The 18,629-nt window shown below is 38.9% G+C and overlaps 1 protein-coding gene across 2 annotated transcripts in view; it reads right to left on the reverse strand.

Annotated features, from left to right (window-relative positions):
- Positions 1–837: 837 nt before the first annotated feature.
- The window catches only part of LOC144688447 (translocating chain-associated membrane protein 1-like 1), an 88,175-nt gene continuing 70,383 nt past the window's right edge, over positions 838–18,629 (reverse strand). For both annotated transcript variants that reach the window (XM_078554997.1, XM_078554998.1), the window contains exons 7-11: positions 18,117–18,187; positions 16,462–16,566; positions 11,686–11,829; positions 7,221–7,378; positions 838–4,415 (exon numbers count right to left, since the gene is read on the reverse strand). In XM_078554997.1, coding sequence (XP_078411123.1) covers positions 4,342–4,415; positions 7,221–7,378; positions 11,686–11,829; positions 16,462–16,566; positions 18,117–18,187 — 552 coding nt within the window. In that variant the 3' untranslated portion in view covers positions 838–4,341. The remainder of the gene's footprint in view (positions 4,416–7,220; positions 7,379–11,685; positions 11,830–16,461; positions 16,567–18,116; positions 18,188–18,629) is intronic.

Genomic DNA, 18,629 nt, shown 5'->3' on the forward strand with positions numbered 1-18,629 from the left:
CAAAGTTGTCATAAGCAGGCCGTCATTAATGATCTGGGGTCGAATAAAAGTATTTCAACATAAATGTGGAGACACTTCAAATTAGAGCAATACTACAAACAATGCATAAATTCTACATCTTGATTGTAAATAGTCAATCTCTACAACTGTTGCATTAACATGAGTGGATAGTCCACCTATCAAGAACCACAACATTTAAATTGTGACCCATTTCTGTACCAATTCACTGCCACTGGAAAATCCTCTTTGTTACAAAATTTGAACATCTGTCCTGATATATGGCTAGGTGTCAAATTTTGTATAACAATCCCATGCAGCACCTTGGGATGTTTTGCTATTTTAGAGGTGCTACATAAGTGCACCTTGTTGCTGACCCATTGCTGAAGAAATTAATTTGATTACCATTTGAGGTAACTTGAAGTGGAAAACTGCCAACTGTGTCTTTTGGATGATTATCGTAACGTTCAGATGACAGCTTCAAGAACAGACATAGCAAACTACGGGCATCCCACCAGTTATAGAACCAAGAAACTTTCAGTTCAATGCCCAGCCTAGATTTCTTGCACAGGACAGTGCAATCCTATTTCAGAGCTGATTACACAAATTGTGTCAGCATTTCCACCAGTGGCTATGCATCTCTGTAGGTTGGACTGCTGTACCTACATCTAACTACAAACTATGTGTACTGCATACACTGAACTTGTACATTGCTGTAGACAATATCTGTTCATTTAAAAAAGTTTTCTTCCAAATCACTTCACTGAACTGCCCCAATCTGCAAAGTATACACAGCAGCTTTAGCATTTCAAATGTCAAAATATCAAAGATAATCAGCAATTTAAAATGTCACAGATGAGGCAACAAGTTTATTTTCCAGATTACAGAAATAGTGGTTTTATAACATCAGATTTAAAATGTATGTTGAACTTACAAGACCCTGCCGCCAAACATATACTTACACAAGAGCTTGGCATTTGAAGGTATGTTTAGAGTAGCAACTCAAAAACACAGTACTGTGTTCTACAACTCACAACTGAATATAACAAAATGACTATGTGAAGTTAAATAAAAGTCACCTTGAACCATCTTCTGTTGTACCAGCAGAGGAATAAAAAAGGCTCCCACTGCCCTGGCCACAAATTCATTAGAACACAAAAGCAAATGGAGTGGGAACAAGAAACTGTTACAGTTACATTGATTCACAAAATATATTAGAAAAACAAATTAACTACATTTACATGACTGAGTTTAGAAAGGCTTCTGACATTCAGGACTATTCTCATTTTAACTGTAACCGGCTAAGTGGTTATGTTTCATGTCATAACATAATAAAGTTTAAGCTGCTGTTCACATATAGCGCCCTCTTAAAAAAACACAATCAAATTTATTTATACATACTTGTAAGAAAATAGACTGGGAAATGACTGCTTTTTGATATCTCATTGGAGTTTCAGTATTTCCTCATGGATAAGATCAATATTCTGGTCAGCTCTGCCCATCCTGTCAGTCACACAGGATGTCCTGTCTCCCTAAAGTACTGATTAAGCACAGCAGCAGTCATTTTTTTTTTCCAGTCTAAATGCAACAAATGTCTGCATACAAATATTCCAACATAAACAATAAGATAGTCCCTGTAACATTGTCCATTGTCACAGAGCTGGGGTACTACAATTAGGCTGAAAACAGTGGTTTAACTGACAGCATGTGAAATTTTATCCTCCACTCCAAACGAGAGAGCATGAGATCGTCTAACAGCATTTTATCAAGTATTTTACCTCCCTGTATGTTGATTCTACATGCAACATTCACAGCAGCAGGCAGGGATGAGAGAAGCTTGGACTGTGCTCCAATTTAGGCACCAACACATTGTGTTAATCAGTATGTAATAGTGGGATTCACCTCAAACTTTGTTTTAGGAAACAATTCATGGAATTGCTCATAGAGATTTACAAGAACCATACAGCTTCCTATTTGCATAGAAAGACAAAACAGGTAAGTTTATTCTACTCGGTGGTTCATTATACAAGTGTGTACACACAGTTGATTTTGTATAAATAAATGGTTGTGTACATGGTGATTCAATATAGGTAGATGGAAGTGTGTAGAAGTTTATTTGGCGCATGTATGCATTCTTGTTTTACAAACATACCCAGTAATATGGCACATGGTCAACACGTCTGTACACACCAAGTGTTTTGATAAAATGATATGAAGTGTATATGCACTGATTCAGTACAAATGAATCAGCACAGGCTTGTATATAAGGCGATTCAGTAAGTGAGGATGTGTACACATGATGATTTGGTACAGATATTTGGGAAAGTAAGCCTGTATGTATACATGCTCGTTTGGTAGATTTGATACACAAAAACGCTTATGATTTTCAGATGTATGTGTACAAGGGATTCTGAGAAAGGCAAATGGGTAACATACAAGGCTCTATTTATCAGGTGTATAAAATCTTTCATAATGGGATTGGCTTGACCAAAGTTGATTGGAGCACATGGTAGAAACTAAGCACAAATTAACAGGAGGTATCTTCCAGCTTTGTCAGAGTGGGCAATTGGTATAAAGTAATTTTTGAAGATGCACATAACTTGAACAGGAGCTGCCAGCTAAAAACATATTCTATAACGAATCCTTTAGTTATGAAACACCATGAAGATACCCCAAAGTAAGAATGTTAGATTTCCCTAAAGAAGGAATCTAACTTAGGAGAATGCCCAGAGAGAATCAGCGTGTAAAACCATTTAATTGCCTCTTAGTGGGAAATATTATGGGGAAAAGCACAGTAAGTGTGTTTTGAAGTTAATCTGGTTTAAAATATTTTTACAACTATCATGTAAAATACTACTGGTGACAATTGTCATTTAAGACAAGTTGGTTCCAGAACCACTTCTTAAAACAGCAAAACAATTTCTTCTTTGATTAAAATAAACAATGTTTAAAAATGCTCTAAAGTCATGTGTTTGAGATGAAAAAAAATCAACAGTGAAACTGACTAGGCATAATGGTTAAACTTTGATGCCTTTTCATGTTAAAACTACAGAAGTAGACAACATTTGTCAAAGTTAAGGCACAGTCCCCATCATGCATCTATGGGCAAAGCACTATGCTGATTTGGGCTTGAAGCAACTAAAATGACACACAAACACAAAGAGCAAAGGACCGATTTTCTCATTTAACATAAATTTTAAAAAATAATAACCTCCCCCTTGAAAAACAATTGAACTGAGTTACTGTATAATTGCAACAGTTGTTTTTGGCTTGTCATTTTTTACATTTCACATCAAGGACACTTGAATAAAGGGGGATGGGTAAAGGTTGGAGGTCAAACACACACACATACACACTCAGTCACAGAAGTAAAACAAAACTTCACATAGAAGTTTGGGCAGCATTTAACAATCCTTTTGTTGGCGGGGGGGGGGGAACAAATAAATAAAAAACCTCACACTATGGTCTGAACAAGCTGTAGGAACTTTACAGCAAGAAATCAATTACATATTCAACCAACCTACCAAAAAAAAAATTAGAGCCAAAGCCTGTAATAATGGCGTGGACACCACTCCAATAATGTGCCATTGTTATCCGCAGGGACATAATGATTCATTCAGATCAACATAGCTTTAGTGCAACAGTGGAGACTGGCACACAGGGTGAAGTGGAGTTATTTTTCAGGAGTTTTAGGAAATGAAGAACTAAGTTACATTTTACATTTGAACTTGTATTCACAGTTTGTTTGGATCTGGGGGGGTTCTTGCACTTCTTGAAATCTAAATATCACAATAGACTCACTGCAAGGGGGAAGAGACAATGCAAGAATAAATCAGTGTAGCTGTAATAGGCCCAGTCTCCAGGTAATAAGACAATCTTCATATTTAATTCTGAACACATTGTTAGGAACTCCAAAATTCATGCCTATCGCACTGGTAACGGGGCCCACAACAGCCTTTGGTAAAGGCATCCGACTGGCTGATTTCTATCTCACCCCAATTACCACAGCCACCTTTCCATCATTCAGATGTCCTCCTGCCTCCACCCAAAACTGACAAGAGCAAAAAACTGCAGGCATGCACCCCATTAGAGCTGAACATTTACCACTCGAGGCCTGTTCCAATAGCTGATCTGTATGGTACAGTAGGACTTCAAATCTTACTCCCATTCATAAGACTGCAAGGAGAGCCTCTCAACAGGGTCAGCCATCACTTTCTTTGCTCGACTCTGATCAGTAAATAGTGATGAAAGTAGAGTGGTTTAGGGGTGAGACAGGATAAAATAGATTTGTGATTATCACAGTTTTTTTCCCTTCAGAGATTTCCCATGTTTTAAAATCCAGCTTCATGAAGCTTTTGCTTTCCTTGCACGTGGTGAGGTTCCACTTTCGGTCTTCACTGTTCCATTAGATGCATTAGCTGCAAAAACATTATAAAAATACAGAAGGTAATAAAAATTTAGTGCAAAGACACACACATTAGATCCATATTCCTATTTAAAGATGGGATGGATTAGAAACCTGGCACCCTTTACTTATCCTGGAGACCCAAGATCTTATTAGAAATTCTCTACTTGATCACTTAGTTGATTTGACTCGGTATACTTGGGGGAACTTCCCTCCATGAAAAACTGGAAGTCATGCTACACCCCTAAAGCCTAGAGGCAGTCATTTTATTTCATGTAGGCTTCAAAAACATAACAAGAATGACTGAAAATAATTAAAACCACAAGAACAGTAAAGAAGTACTGTTTCCCAGAGAAATCCATCTAGGAATGTGTCAAAATACCATTTGGTATAGGAATAGCATTCAGAAGCATAACATTACTACAGAATGGCTGTGAACTTACAGAGACAGCATGTAATAAAATCCCTCTGAATTTAGATGCGAGTAATCAGGGATCCTAAATCCACAGTAATATCAAACATAGGCAAAGAGGACTGAAGTCAACTAGTGCAAATTTAAATTAATCTTTTCCATGAGCATTTGATATTTGCTTCATGAACCAACAGTCAACTATTTGTAAGAATCAAGATGAATTATTGGACTGCTTTCTCTTTTGCAACTCTACTTTCTGACTGGCATAAACCTTCTAGGTACGATACATTCTAATCACTTCACTAAACAGGAAGTATAACTCTGCTGAACAGTGGAGCTTGGTTAAGCAGTTGACAGGGCAACAAAGGACTGAACATTATTGAAAGATATTTGTGACCACAAAAAAACTGGAGCAAATTGAACAGGAGTTATGGAGTAGCTGTTTGCTAAAATCACTTCACAAGTTTGGCAATTTTGATTCAAATTGTAGGCGGGGGGGGGGGGGGGGGGGGGGGAATTTCTTCACTTAGCACTGCTGCACAACACAGATTACATCAATGCCCCACAGAAGCTCACTGGCAACCTCCAATGATAGGAGGTATTACACATGAGCCGTGCTGGTAGTGACCACAGCATTGTATGCCCCTGGGGAACTGACACAAGTCTTCATAATGCAAATAACATGCCCCCTCTAGGTCTTCAATGGTATCATTCATGATAAAACAGACCATAAGACGTAGGAGCAGAAGTAGGCCATTCGGCCATCGAGTGTGTGCCACCACTGAATGAGATCATGGCTGATCTGACAATCCTCAACACTTTCCTGCCTTTTCCACATAACCCTCGATTCCCTTACTGATTAAAAATCTGTCTATCTTAGCCTTGAATATACTTAACGACCAAGCCTCTACAGCTCTCTGCGGTAAAGAATTCCACAGATTCACTACCCTCTGAGAAGAAATTCCTCCTCATCTCCATTTTAAGTGGGTGCCCCCTTACTCTGATATTATGCCCTCTGATCCTAGACTCTCCCACAAGGGGAAACAACCTCTCAGCATCTACCCTGTCAAGCCCCCTAAGAATCATATATGTTCCAATAAGGCCACCTCTCATTCTTCTAAACTCTGAGTACAGGCCCAACCTACTCAACCTCTCGTAAGAAAATTCCTCCATACCTGGGATCAACCTAGTGAACCTTCTCTGGACTGCCTCCAATGCCAGTATATCTTTCCTTAGATAAGGGAGCCAAAACTGTTCACAGTATTCTAGATGTGGTCTAACTAATGCCTTGTATAGTTTTAGCAAGACTTCCCTATTTTTATACTCCATTCCCTTTGAAATAAAGGCCAACATTCCATCTGCCTTCCCTATTACCTGCTGAACTTGTATGCTAGCTTTTTGGGATTCATGCACGAGGACCCCCAAGTCCCTCTGTGCTGCAGCTTTCTGTAGTCTTTCTCCATTTAAATAATATTCAGCTCTTCTACTCTTCCTGCCAAAGCGCATAACCTCACATTTTACCACATTATATTCCATCTGCCAAACAGATTACTTGTTTTAAAATAAGAGACAGGAGATTTAACACAAATTATTCTGGTAAGGTGCAGATATATTCTTTTCAGGCATTAAAGCGTAAGTCAGGAATTGAGCACAGGTTCATATTACTCAGAGGTCGATGCAATGTGACTTAAAAGTACCAAAGTATATAAAAGGACACTGTGGCCCGAAACTGACTCCATTACTGATGCATATTATGCGTGCCTACAAGGTGAGGTAGCACACAACATGCTAGAGGCTCATTAGGGTGCTGGGTTTATTTTTTAAGAAGTTTAAACAGAAGTGTTCCCAAATGTGGCTCAAGCAGCATTACAGACATTTCAGGGGATGTGTCTACGTGAAGCCTTCTTACTCCTACTTGGTTCTTACCCAGTAGACCATATTTTGGTGTTCCATTTATCTTTGCCTGTTCTCCAAAGGATAGCTGCTAGCCCTTGAAATAAGATGTTGCCCCTTGGATCATTATTGGCCTCAAAAGTACGGCAGCTATAAGGATAGCTGAAATAGAGATGGTCTGTGACATCTTATGACCAGCAACATACGATTTGCAACGCATTTTATGATAGGGCCCCCGAATTTGTACACATCCTCATAGAAACAACCATATATGCTGTTTTTTCTGGGGTTATCGCTATCTCCCACGAAAGTTGCAGCATAAGAATGGGAGAGTCTTGACAGAAATTCAGGGTCAGCTTATTTAACTGTTTAAAAAAAAAAGCTACTGTTCTGAGAATCATGCTTGTAAATTTAACAAAATGCTGTGTGTTTTTGGTTTAGGTGGTTAACTTGTGGAATGATGGATGCAGGAAAGAAGAAAAAGTAACAAGATCTTTAGGTTTCAATACTGACCCTTGTACTCCTTTTTTGAAGGCTTGTTCTTGGTATTAGCTACTTTCTTTCTGGGGACCTGATTCTGAGTGTGTTCCCTCCACTTCTTCAGCTGAAAGTTAATAAACTTCCACATCATCCATGCTTGTGTTAGACAAATAGCTGCTAAGCAACTGATCCTGTTCAAACATAAAAGGAAATCTATAGGTCAGTGAACTACACACTTAGTCAAACTAAAAACCTTGCACAAAAACAATGAAAGCAGTGCTATAAGCTTGTCATAATTGTAATGTCACAAATGATAAATATCTTTGTACTATTTCAGCACTGAATCACCTGGAAATGTAATTTCAGCAAAGCATCTTTTAATTTAAAAACAAAATCTTTTTGGGTTGCATTGGTTGTGAAATGTATTGTGCAATGGCGTACCATTCCCCACAATGACTGTCTAATTGACAGGGCAATTGAAATAGCAATGCAAATATTTCTCAGCAGGAAAGGAGTAAAGTTCGGGGGGGGGTGGGGAAGAGCAACACCAGACAGTCATCATGCATCCCTTTGTGGCCAGTAACAGACAAGCATTTTCTGAGGCTATGCAATCAGCCAACTGCCTACTATCTTGACTAGAGGATGTTGGGGGACTGTGAATTCTAAAGAAGAGGAGGAAATACAATGAAATTTTTTTTCCAACTGTTGTTTGCAGTTGTATTATCAGGAGTTTGAAACTGGGACATTTAAAAAAAAAACCTGGACACTGAACTGGAGTATATATATTATATATATATTTATGTTAATACATATGGTAAATGGTTAATAAAAATGGTAATGTAATAGCATAATAAGTGTAGGAGATGGTGTGAGATGGGTTATTAAAATGAAGCCGTCTTTTAGAATTAAAATGGTTCATTTTTCGATAAGGAGGGGGATGTCATGAAGCTATTAATGTATAAAATATTTTGGAAAATATTTTTCTTTTAAAATAGAGATTTAGTCTGCGGGTGTGTCTTAATTAGATTAAAGTCAGCTAGTCTGGTGCTTTAATATGTACTAGTTTGAGATGTAAACAGAGAGGTGTATTTGCATTTTGCATTTACTGCAGTTGGTAAAGCAGAGTTATTTAAAATTCCAAGACGGAAACTTTAAACGACTGTCATGACCTATAATTTTAAGTGTTATGTTTGAGATGCGACTCTAAATTCAGGAATCAGACCACCAGTTCAAGGTTTTACAATAAACTAAGTGAAACATTTTATTAATTTACACAGGTTAAAATATATACACATGGTTACAAATTACTACTATCATTACTTCTAACAAATTCCCAAACTAATCTCCATTAAGGCAACAGCAATCCATAGACTTAACCAAACACCAGGCAAAGCATTTTCACTTCTCAATTTCAAAATGAGGTTCTTTTCACTGTAGAGCCAGTTGAAAAAAAAACTCAGATCTATTGCCATTCATTTTACATTTGTTGCAGCAAGTAAATCCCATATTAAAAACCAAAGCTAAAATAAAATCCCCCAAACTTTAAAAAGAGATGGACAAAATTACTGCTGACCTTTGTATGATCTGTTTCACTAAAAAAAAAATTACTTGCATTTTTGCAGTACCTCATCACATTTCTCAGAATCAGTCCAAAATTCCTTGCCTAGAATACTGAATTATTCTGAAATGCAGTTACTTTCATTATGTAGACCAGTTGTATACTGGGGTGTGCAGACCAGAGGGTCAAGGTTTTCTGGGATCCTCAAAATAATGTAAAAGTGCTTACGTGGGTAGCCAGAGGCAGGCTTGGTGAAAACCAGGAGGAGCAGAGCGTGATCGCCACACGTGTAGCGCAGAATGGACCGTCCCTCTAGGAGGGGTGCATGCATGGAGGAGTGCTGAGAGCTACACTAAGTGAGTTCTGGATCTCAAGAGAGATACCAAGTTGTCAGCAGTCTACTGGGTGAAGTAACTGGAGGGAGCAGGTCCTAAAGGAAAAAGAGAAAGGCGCCAAGAAGTCCTTTAAGTTAAGTCAAAGGACAAGGACAGGAATCTGGAAAAGGTCCTGTTACGTGAAGCTAAAAGTAAGGAGCAAAGAGGAAGACTCCAATCTTAAAGCAACTTCTTCGAGAGGCGATTGGAAAACGCCGTGTGAAAGGCAGAGTTCAGTGAGACCACTGAGGCTCACGGTGTGACAAACGTCTGGTGGTGGTGGGGGGAGTCGATCAACAACCCATTGCATGTGTTTGGGATGACATCTGTCACTTGGTTTCAGAGTGTGGTGTGTCTGACCACAGTTCTCCTATTGGTTTACATGGACTGTGTACTAACTGTGAACATTAGAGTATAAGATAGCTTCTGTAACTTGTGTTATCCTTACAAATCTGTATATATCTGTAAAGGTATAGTTGTGGATGAAGGAGTATTGTAACATAGTTCATGTTTTCCTGTTTAATAAATGTCTTATTCTTTTGTTAAAAGTTCATCAGCTGACTCCGATGACTCTGTTCAGTGGCCACTCTCCACATGTCTAAACGAAAAATAAAAGTTAGGATCTATCAAGCTGGGTTCCACCCTGGGATCTGACTTATCCAGTAGCAAAATCAGCTGGAATCACAACAGATTATCTAGTGTTTTATTTCAAAAGAATGAGTAGCCAGATTGGGAATACTTGCATAGTTCCATCTGCATAACTAAAAAAAGATAGGATTTATCTAGGATTTGAGACATCAGATACTTTATAGAATGGTACAGGATTTACAGTACAGAAACAGGCCATTTGGCCCAGCTGCTCAATGCTGGTACTTAAGCTCCACACTAGCCTCCAATCAGCATATAGACTTATCTACCTTGCCCTTAAATGCATCTATGTAATTCACTTCTACTATTTCTTGTCATAGCAAGTTCCACATTCCAGCCACAGTCTGTTTTTTTTCTGTCTTTTCCACAAAGGAAAAAAAAGAAAAAATTCTAATCGATGGTCACATGGGCTGCCCTCGAAGCAGCTGCCAGATAGAAGTGTGACAGCATGATTTACTCCAGGCTAAAACAAGAAATCCTGGGAAAAGTTACAGGTTGGGTTCCAAAACATTTCTCTCAAAGGCTGACCATTTTCATGGATCTACTGCAAAGGCATAAAATAAAACTCAAGAACAAGTAGGTTACAGAAAGCTTAGGCTAAAATCAAAAGATGAATAAAAAATCTTCACCTTTCCAAAAGTTGGCGGATGGTAATAATAATGATGGTTTTGTCTACATGAGAAAACTCTGACATTGTATCTTAACAGATTTGGGGCATAACAGATTGAGAGAAATGTAGAAAATTGGTTAATATGGTGGAAACAAAGTGTAAAGGAGAAATTCTAATTTGATATGATTCCGGGAATCAGCTTCTTCACTACATTGACGTACGATCTAGATGAATGCATTAGGCATTATGTTGTTTACGCTTATGGATGGTACCAAACTGTGTGGGAAAGCAGGATTTTGCAGCTAGAAGCTTAATTTTCAAAGATTTAGAAGCACTGACAACACATGGCAGCAACAGTAAACACAAGTGTATTGTGTCTTAAACATAGATCTGCACACTAGAAGGTTAAGGAATTGATGTTGATACCATTAAAACTTTAATAACAGCACAATGTAATGTGTTTACTGCTATACTTGCAAAAATATAGTAAGGCATTGAAAGGATTCAAAACGACTTTTAAGATCACTGAAGGATGCTAAGGTTGCTAAGCCTACTTGCACTAGATAAAAGATAAGGGGTGATGATAAACCTATTTAAAATTAACTTATTTGCATTTAAGAGGGGAACTCGTGCAATGACATGCCACTTACTGCACAGGGTTTACTCTTGCCAAAGGGAAACCAATTACTCAAAAATGCATCCAGAAACAATGCCTGGGGTGGTAGTGGAGAAAGATGACTTCAAGAGATGCAATGCCCCTAGTCAGTAAGCAGGCAAGATTGGATTTCTTGGAATCAAAGCTAAATTTGCAATTTTTATATGCCACTAATACACACTAGATCATCTCCAGTGCCAATTCTTGTGCACAATTGCCAGTAGACTGAGTTACCAATAACAGCAATGTTATTTTGGAAAGCTCCTCAGCACAGACCAAATACTTACTCACAGGAGGAAAAATTCAAATGAAATGTCACCTGGGTTGCCCTTTCACAAAAGCTACCAACTAGTTAGCAAGTGGTACTGGTGAAGATCCAGTGGGTCATCTTAGACAAGGTGATGCAAAACACCAGAGCATGAACAAAATTGAAAGAGGAGCAAAATTGTTTTTTTTAAAGAAACAGTTGCACCCTGAAAAGACAATAACAAAATGTAACTAACCCATATACTAAAATGTCAGTGATTCATACCTAATTTTAAGTTTAGCTCTTAAGTTAACAGCCATACCTTTAAAAGTTAAAATAACATGGACAAACAAGAGGTGAAAAACTTTTCAAATGTTAGGTTCTCTAAGCCATTTCAGTTACCTACCTGACAGTCAACGTGTTGAAATTTCCATTTGCTACTGAGAAGTCTTGATTCTCTGCTCTCGCAAGGCCAAAGCCAAACGTGAGGACAGACAGAGTCAAAGTGAGGAGGCGAGCCATTACAAAAAGTAGAGCCCAGAGAGTGAAGCTAAGGAGAACAGAACACATCTTTTTGTAATAAATTACTAAACCTTATTGACAAACAAGGTGAAGATGCTTATATTATTTTTTTCTGGTACTCATTTAGCACATTGTTTTATATCAGATATATCCTAAAGTTCCAGTGATCATCCGTTATTTGTAGCATTTGAACCAAAAGGATAATGTAATAGCGTACTGTACTTTTAAATCTCAACTATTGCATAGCAAAGCACCTCATGGTCCAACAACCATAAACATTTTTTCCTTACTTTACTCATTCTCAATTATAAATGGATGACAGCTTTTCACCAATTCCCCAAACACTGGAAATAGTTTTTCCATATTTATCCAATTTAAATCTATTGTGACTTTCAAAATCTACAACAAACATGCTCTCAGCTTTATCTGCTCCAGGTGATAATAGTTCCAAGTATTCAAGCCTCTCTTCATAATTTAGTTCTCAATCCTTGGGAAAAGCTTGGTGAATCTACACTCTTTATGGCTTTACGCCCTTTCACTAATACAGCATCCAAAATTGCACAAAGTACTTTTACCTAACTAATGTATGGACCATGTTCATCAGTATCTCTTTGCTCTTGTACTTTATGTCCTAATTATAAAACCCAAAATGCCACTGGCTTTTTATGGCTTTGTTGAACTACACTCTCAATTTCAAGGAATTTATATTCATACCCACCCAATCTCTGTTCATCCGCAGGCTTCATTGAGTCTATATTCCTATTCTTTATTTTCCCTTCCAAAATACATGACCGTGCACCTTTCCAATTACATTTTATCCACTGCATGGTTGTTTATTCTACTAACTTAACCTACTGAAGCTACAGTCTTCCTCACAGTTTTTACACCCCCAATTTCTGTGACATTAGCAAATTCTGATATATCAAGAATAAAGGTAGGCAAGTATGCCCACCCCACCCCTTCAAACAATTCTCTAAACCGAACATCCATTAACCCTAACCCTTTATTTTCTATAAGTCAACCAGCTCATAACTAATCAAGTCAAAATTTTAAAAAATGCTGGGAATACATAGCGTGTCAGTCAACATCTATAAAGGCCAAAAGGCAGGCTATGACATTACAATATTATATTAACCATCCTATCATCTCTTTTCTTGCACAGAGGTTTTATTGGTTATCCTGCACAATTTGCATATCTAAGACGACTTGGAAAAATGTAGTAAGAGTTTCTTGAATCTCCTCTCTCACTTGCTATACTGAAGGGTGCATGCTATCAGGATCCAGTGATATTCAGCCAATTTTTCCAGTACTAATTCCTTTTCAGTTATTTTGAACAATTGTTCCACATCCTTCTCTAGTGCACCTGCATTCCATTTCTATTATTTACAAAAACATGCAGAAATTAATATCGCCATCATCCATTCTTGCTCCACAATTACATAAGAACAAGGAGCGGGAGTACGGCCCCTCAAACCTGCTCCACCATTTTATAAGATCATGGCTGAATTGATAGTAACCTCAAATCTGCATACCACCTAGCCCCGATAACCTATCAGCCCCTTGCTTACCAAGAATCTATCCACCTTTGCCTCAAAAATATTCAAAGACTCTGCTTCCACCAGCTTTACAGGAAGAGTTTTCAAAAAACACATGACCCTCAGAAAAAATTTCGCCTCATTTCCATTTTAAAAGGGTGTCCCCTTATTTTTGAACAGTGACCCCAAGTTCTATATGCTCCCACTAGAGGAAACATCCTCTCCACATCCACCCTGTCAAGTCCCCTCAGGATCTTATATGGTTCAATCAAGTCACCTCTTACTCTTCTAAACTCCAGCGGATACAAGCCTAGTCTGTCCAGCCTTTTCTCATAAGACAACCCGCCCATTCCAGGTATTAGTCTGGTAAATCTTTTCTGAACTGCTTCCAACATATTTACATCCTTCCTTAAATAAAGTGACCAATACTGTACACAGTAATTCAGATCTGGTCTCACTGTTGCTCTGTACAACTGAAGCATAACCTCCCTACTTTTGCATTCAATTCCCCTTGCAATAAATTATAACATTCTATTACCTTTCCCAATTACCTGCTGTACCTGCATATTTGTGATTCATGCAGTAAGACATCCAGGTCCCTCTTCACCTTTTAGCAATTTTTTTTCATGGCATGTGGGCTTTGCTGGCTGGGCCAGCAATTCTTGCCCATCCCTAGTTGCCCTTGAGAAGGTGGTGCTGAGTTGCCTTCTTGAACCGCTGCAGTCCACATGGTGTAGGTACACCCACAGTGATGTTAGGAAGGGAGTTCCAGGATTTTGACCCAGCGACACTGAAGGAACTATGATATATTTCCAAGTTAGGAGGGTAAGTGACTTGGAGGGAAACTACCAGGTGGTGGTGTCCCCATCTACTTGCTGCCCTTGTCCTTCTAGATGGTAGTGGTCATGGGTTTGGAAGGTACTGTCTAAGGAACCTTGGTGAATTCCTGCAGTGCATCGTGTAGCTGGTACACACTGCTACTACTGTGCAGTGATGGAGGGAGTGAATGTTTGTGGATATGGTGCCAATCAAACAGGCTGCTTTATCCTGGACAGTGTCAAGCTTCTTGAGCACTGTGGGGGCTGCACTCATCCAGGCAAGTGGGAGCATTCCATCACACTCCTGACTTATGCCTTATAGATAGTGAACAGGCTTTGGGGAGTCAGGTGGTGAATTACTCGCCACAGGGTTCCTAGTCTCCGACCTGCTCTTGTAGTCACAGTATTTATATGGCTAATCCAGTTCAGTTTCTGGTCAATGGTAACACCCAGGATGTTGATAGTGGGGGATTCAGCAATGGTAATGCCATTGAACGTCAAGGGGCGATGGTTGAATTCTCTCATGTTGGAGATAGGGAATATACTAAGAGGGGTAGATGAAGTGAGAGATCTTGGCATACAAGTACACAGATCCCTGAAGGCAGCAGTTCAAGTAGACAAGTTTGTAAAGAAGGCATATGGAATGCTCTCCTTCATTGGCAGAGGTATAGGATATAAAACTAAGGATACAATGTTGGAATTGTATAAAACACTGGTGAGGCCACAGCTGGAGTATTGTGTACAGTTCTGGTCACCACATTACAGGAAGGACGTAATAGCTCTGGAGAGAATGCAGAGGAGGTTTACAAGAATGTTGCCAGGGTTAGAAAAGTGTAGCTACGAGGAGAGATTGAATAGGTTGGAATTATTTTCCTTAGAACAAAGAAGGCTGAGAGGTGACTTGATTGAGGTGTACAAAATTATGAGGGGAATAGATAAGAGTGGACAGGATAAAATTGTTTCCCTTGGTGGAGAATTCTAGAACCAGGGGACATAGATTCAAGATGAGTGGAGAAGATGTGGGGGGGGACATGAGGAAGAATTTTTTTACGCAGAGGATGGAGGGTGTCTGGAATTCGCTGCCCAAGTTGGTGGTAGAGGCAGAAACTCTAAACTCTTTTAATAATTACCTGGATCCGCACCTTAAGTGCTGTAAGCTGCAGGGCTATGGGCCAGGTGCAGCAAGGTGGGATTAGAAAGGGCACCTGGGTGTCCTTGGGCTGGCATGGACAAGATGGGCCGAATGGCCTCCTGTGTGCTGTAACTTTTCTATGGTTCTATAGTCATTGCCTGACACTTGTGTGGCACGAATGTTACTTGCCACTTGTCAGCCCAAGCCTGGATATTGTCCAGGTCTTGCTACATTTCTACATGGACTGCTTCAGTATCTGAGTCACCTCGGATGGTGAACATTGTGTAATCATCAGCGAACATCCCCACTTCTGACCTTATGATGGAAGGTCATTGATGCAACAGTTGAAGATGGTTGGGCAGAGGACACTACCCTGAGGAACTCTTGCAGGGATGTACTGGAGCTGAGATGACTGACCTCCAACAACCAAAACTATCTTCCTTTGTGCTAGGTATGATTCCAACCAGTGGAGAGTTTTCCCCCTGATTCCCATTGACTCCAGTTTTGCTAGGGTTCCTTGATGCCACACTCAGTCAAATGTGGCCTTGATGTCAAGGGCAGTCACTCTCACCTCACCTTGGGAGTTCAGCTCTTTTGTCCAATTTTGAACCAAGGCTGTAATGAGGTCAGGAGCTGAGTGGCCCTGGTGGAACCCAAACTGGGCGTCAGTGAGCAGGTTATTGCTAAGAAAGTGCCGCTTGCTAGCACTGTTGATGACCCCTTCCATTACTTAACTGATGATCGAGAGTAGACTGATTGGGAGGTAATTGGCTGGGTTGGATTTGTCCTGTTTTGTATGTACAGGACATACCTGGGCAATTTTCCACATAGCCGGGTAGATGCCGGTATTGTAGCTGTACTGTAACAACTTGGCTAAGGGCACCCACTTTATGCTTTGATATTTGGTGTGTTTATGTAATTATTTAATTTTATATTTTCTGCTATTTTTTTCATATTTCCTTAAAATCTCTTTTCATCTTGCCACTATTTCTGCCCTTACTGAGATTAGCTAACTTGGATTGAAGGAGGGGCCCAATAATTTAGCTACTTAAAGGATAAATTTGCTGCGCCATGGGGTGAACAACTACATGTATGGTAAAAAGAGAAAAACATCTGGTGTACTGCAAACTGCTTATACACCTAAAAAGGAGCAAAGTCCACAAAACTACACTTACCCCTTTTGTTTGTTTTCATCACTAAAGTAGAATAATCGTGATGCATGAAACAAGAGCTCGACCAGGTAATGTGGCACCAAGAGAATCAAGCCCAGTCGGTGAAGACTATAAGAAAAACAAAATCTCAAAACCAAACTTAAATAAGACACAAGAATGATGTGTACTTCTAAACGTCATATTGGACTGTTCTTTTATTCTAAACAGAATACCAGCCTTGAAAAAGCCACATCCATACAATGTATTTCATTAAACTAGCCATCAAAGGCATCAGGAGTCACTTAAACTTGTCACAGGACATTGTGTGTGTGAAAATGTATTGTCAGATTGGAAATGGTAAAGTTTGCACTCAAGAAATACAGTTAGAAGAGATTAAAGGCAGTGCATGAGATAATAGAAAAAGGAAGTAATTATTTGAAAGAACCCGCACTCTCCATTTGTTCAATGTCATCAATAATATTACATAAAAAACATAAAAGCCTACTTGTTTGTAAGCAAGCACTCCTAGTAAGTGGATTGCTAGTACCGAACAAATATCAAATGTAGAACTTCTTACATCACGAGGTTCCCAAGCAAATTCGCTTTGTTTGACTAGGCAAATGTCAAACATTGGTCACATTATCCTAGAAACTAGTTAAGAGAACTTTCTTTACTACATCCTAGCTGACTGATTTGGCATTTGGTTCTATATACCCCAAGCAAAAAATATATCATGTAAATACACTGTACTGTATCCTAGCAAGTAAGCAATATTTTCAAAAAGTTAATGGAAAAATCCATCTCCTTAATCCAAGATGACTTTCAAAACTCTAGGATACATCCAATTGACAAATTTATTGTATTTTTAGGCTAACTCTGAAGCAAAAAGATTGGAGAATGAGAAAATTGGTCAGTGATCCAAGTTGGACTAAATGAGTTACCTGAGCAACAACCAGTATGGTCAGGGGCAAGTTAAATTATGAAGGTCCAGCCTATAGGCTGCAAAGTAATCTATTTGTTATTTTATTCCAATTTATTACAATGGAATTTCAATTATTTCTGTTCATTTATCCAAAAGAGTTTTCAGAAGTAAATATTAGTAGGCCCTGTTGCAGGGAGCAATGAGAGGATCACAATGTATAGCTGTGCACAACGGTCTGAGCAACTGCTTTCATTGTGTACCAGTGTACCACTTCTTTCAAAATCTTTTAGTTAGTTATATCCTCTAGCATCAAAAGATTTGAAAAGAAATAGAATGCAAGGAGAACCATGTGTTAAAGGGAGCAGAGGTCAGTGGCAACAGTTAGGAGAGATCACCAGGGGAAAAGGATGCAAGAGGGGAGCACTGATCAACAGGTGGCTCTTGTATTCTGCTTCCTTTCAAAAAATATTTTTGTTATCTTAAGAGTAACTCCATAAAGGTCTGAAAAGAAACAAAATAGAAGGAGGGTCATAAACAAGGGGCATCTTGCACCCCTGAACAGTGAATCAATGTGCTCCTTGTTCAAAGGAGTATTGATTACCCAAATTACCTATTATATTTTCCATAATAATACAATAGGGTAGAGGAGAGGTCCTTTTGGCAAATAATCAGAGTTCCATTATACAGAAATAATACCAACATTTAATCATTGTATCTCATTTAAAATAACTGCATCAGGCATATGCTAAAAACTTACTTTAATATATAGGCACCAGTGATATGGAATATGTAAAGGCAAATGTAGTACAGCTGTCGAGCGATATCCTCCTGCAAGATTCAACAATTTGAAACAGAACAGAAATTAAGAAGTCGTAAAGACACCATGTGTGCCATGAAGCAGGTGCAGATTTGCCTCAATTCCCCACAGGGTTTGTTCCCAATACCAGCCATGTCATCAGGAGATGAAGCCAAAAGGAAACCAGGTCCTTTCCGACAGGCAGGGAGAAGTCAAGAGTATCACTTCAGCCACTCTTGCACATCTTGTAGTAAAGATGAAGAACTGGATTAGCAGAAGCTTTGGAACAGATTGCTCAGCTGTTTGCCTGCCTGCTCTCTTACTTGAGGAATTGTGTGGAAGGATTTCAAGAAAGGAATACAAAAATCAAAACATAATTTAACAGCAAAATAAATGGTATATTAATGATGCAATAAAAGGAGCCCACACATCATTTCCTTGCATTCAAAATCATCCTATATAATCTTGCTTAAA

Source organism: Cetorhinus maximus, chromosome 13, assembly GCF_964194155.1.
Source record: "Cetorhinus maximus chromosome 13, sCetMax3.hap1.1, whole genome shotgun sequence".
NCBI lineage: Eukaryota > Metazoa > Chordata > Chondrichthyes > Lamniformes > Cetorhinidae > Cetorhinus > Cetorhinus maximus.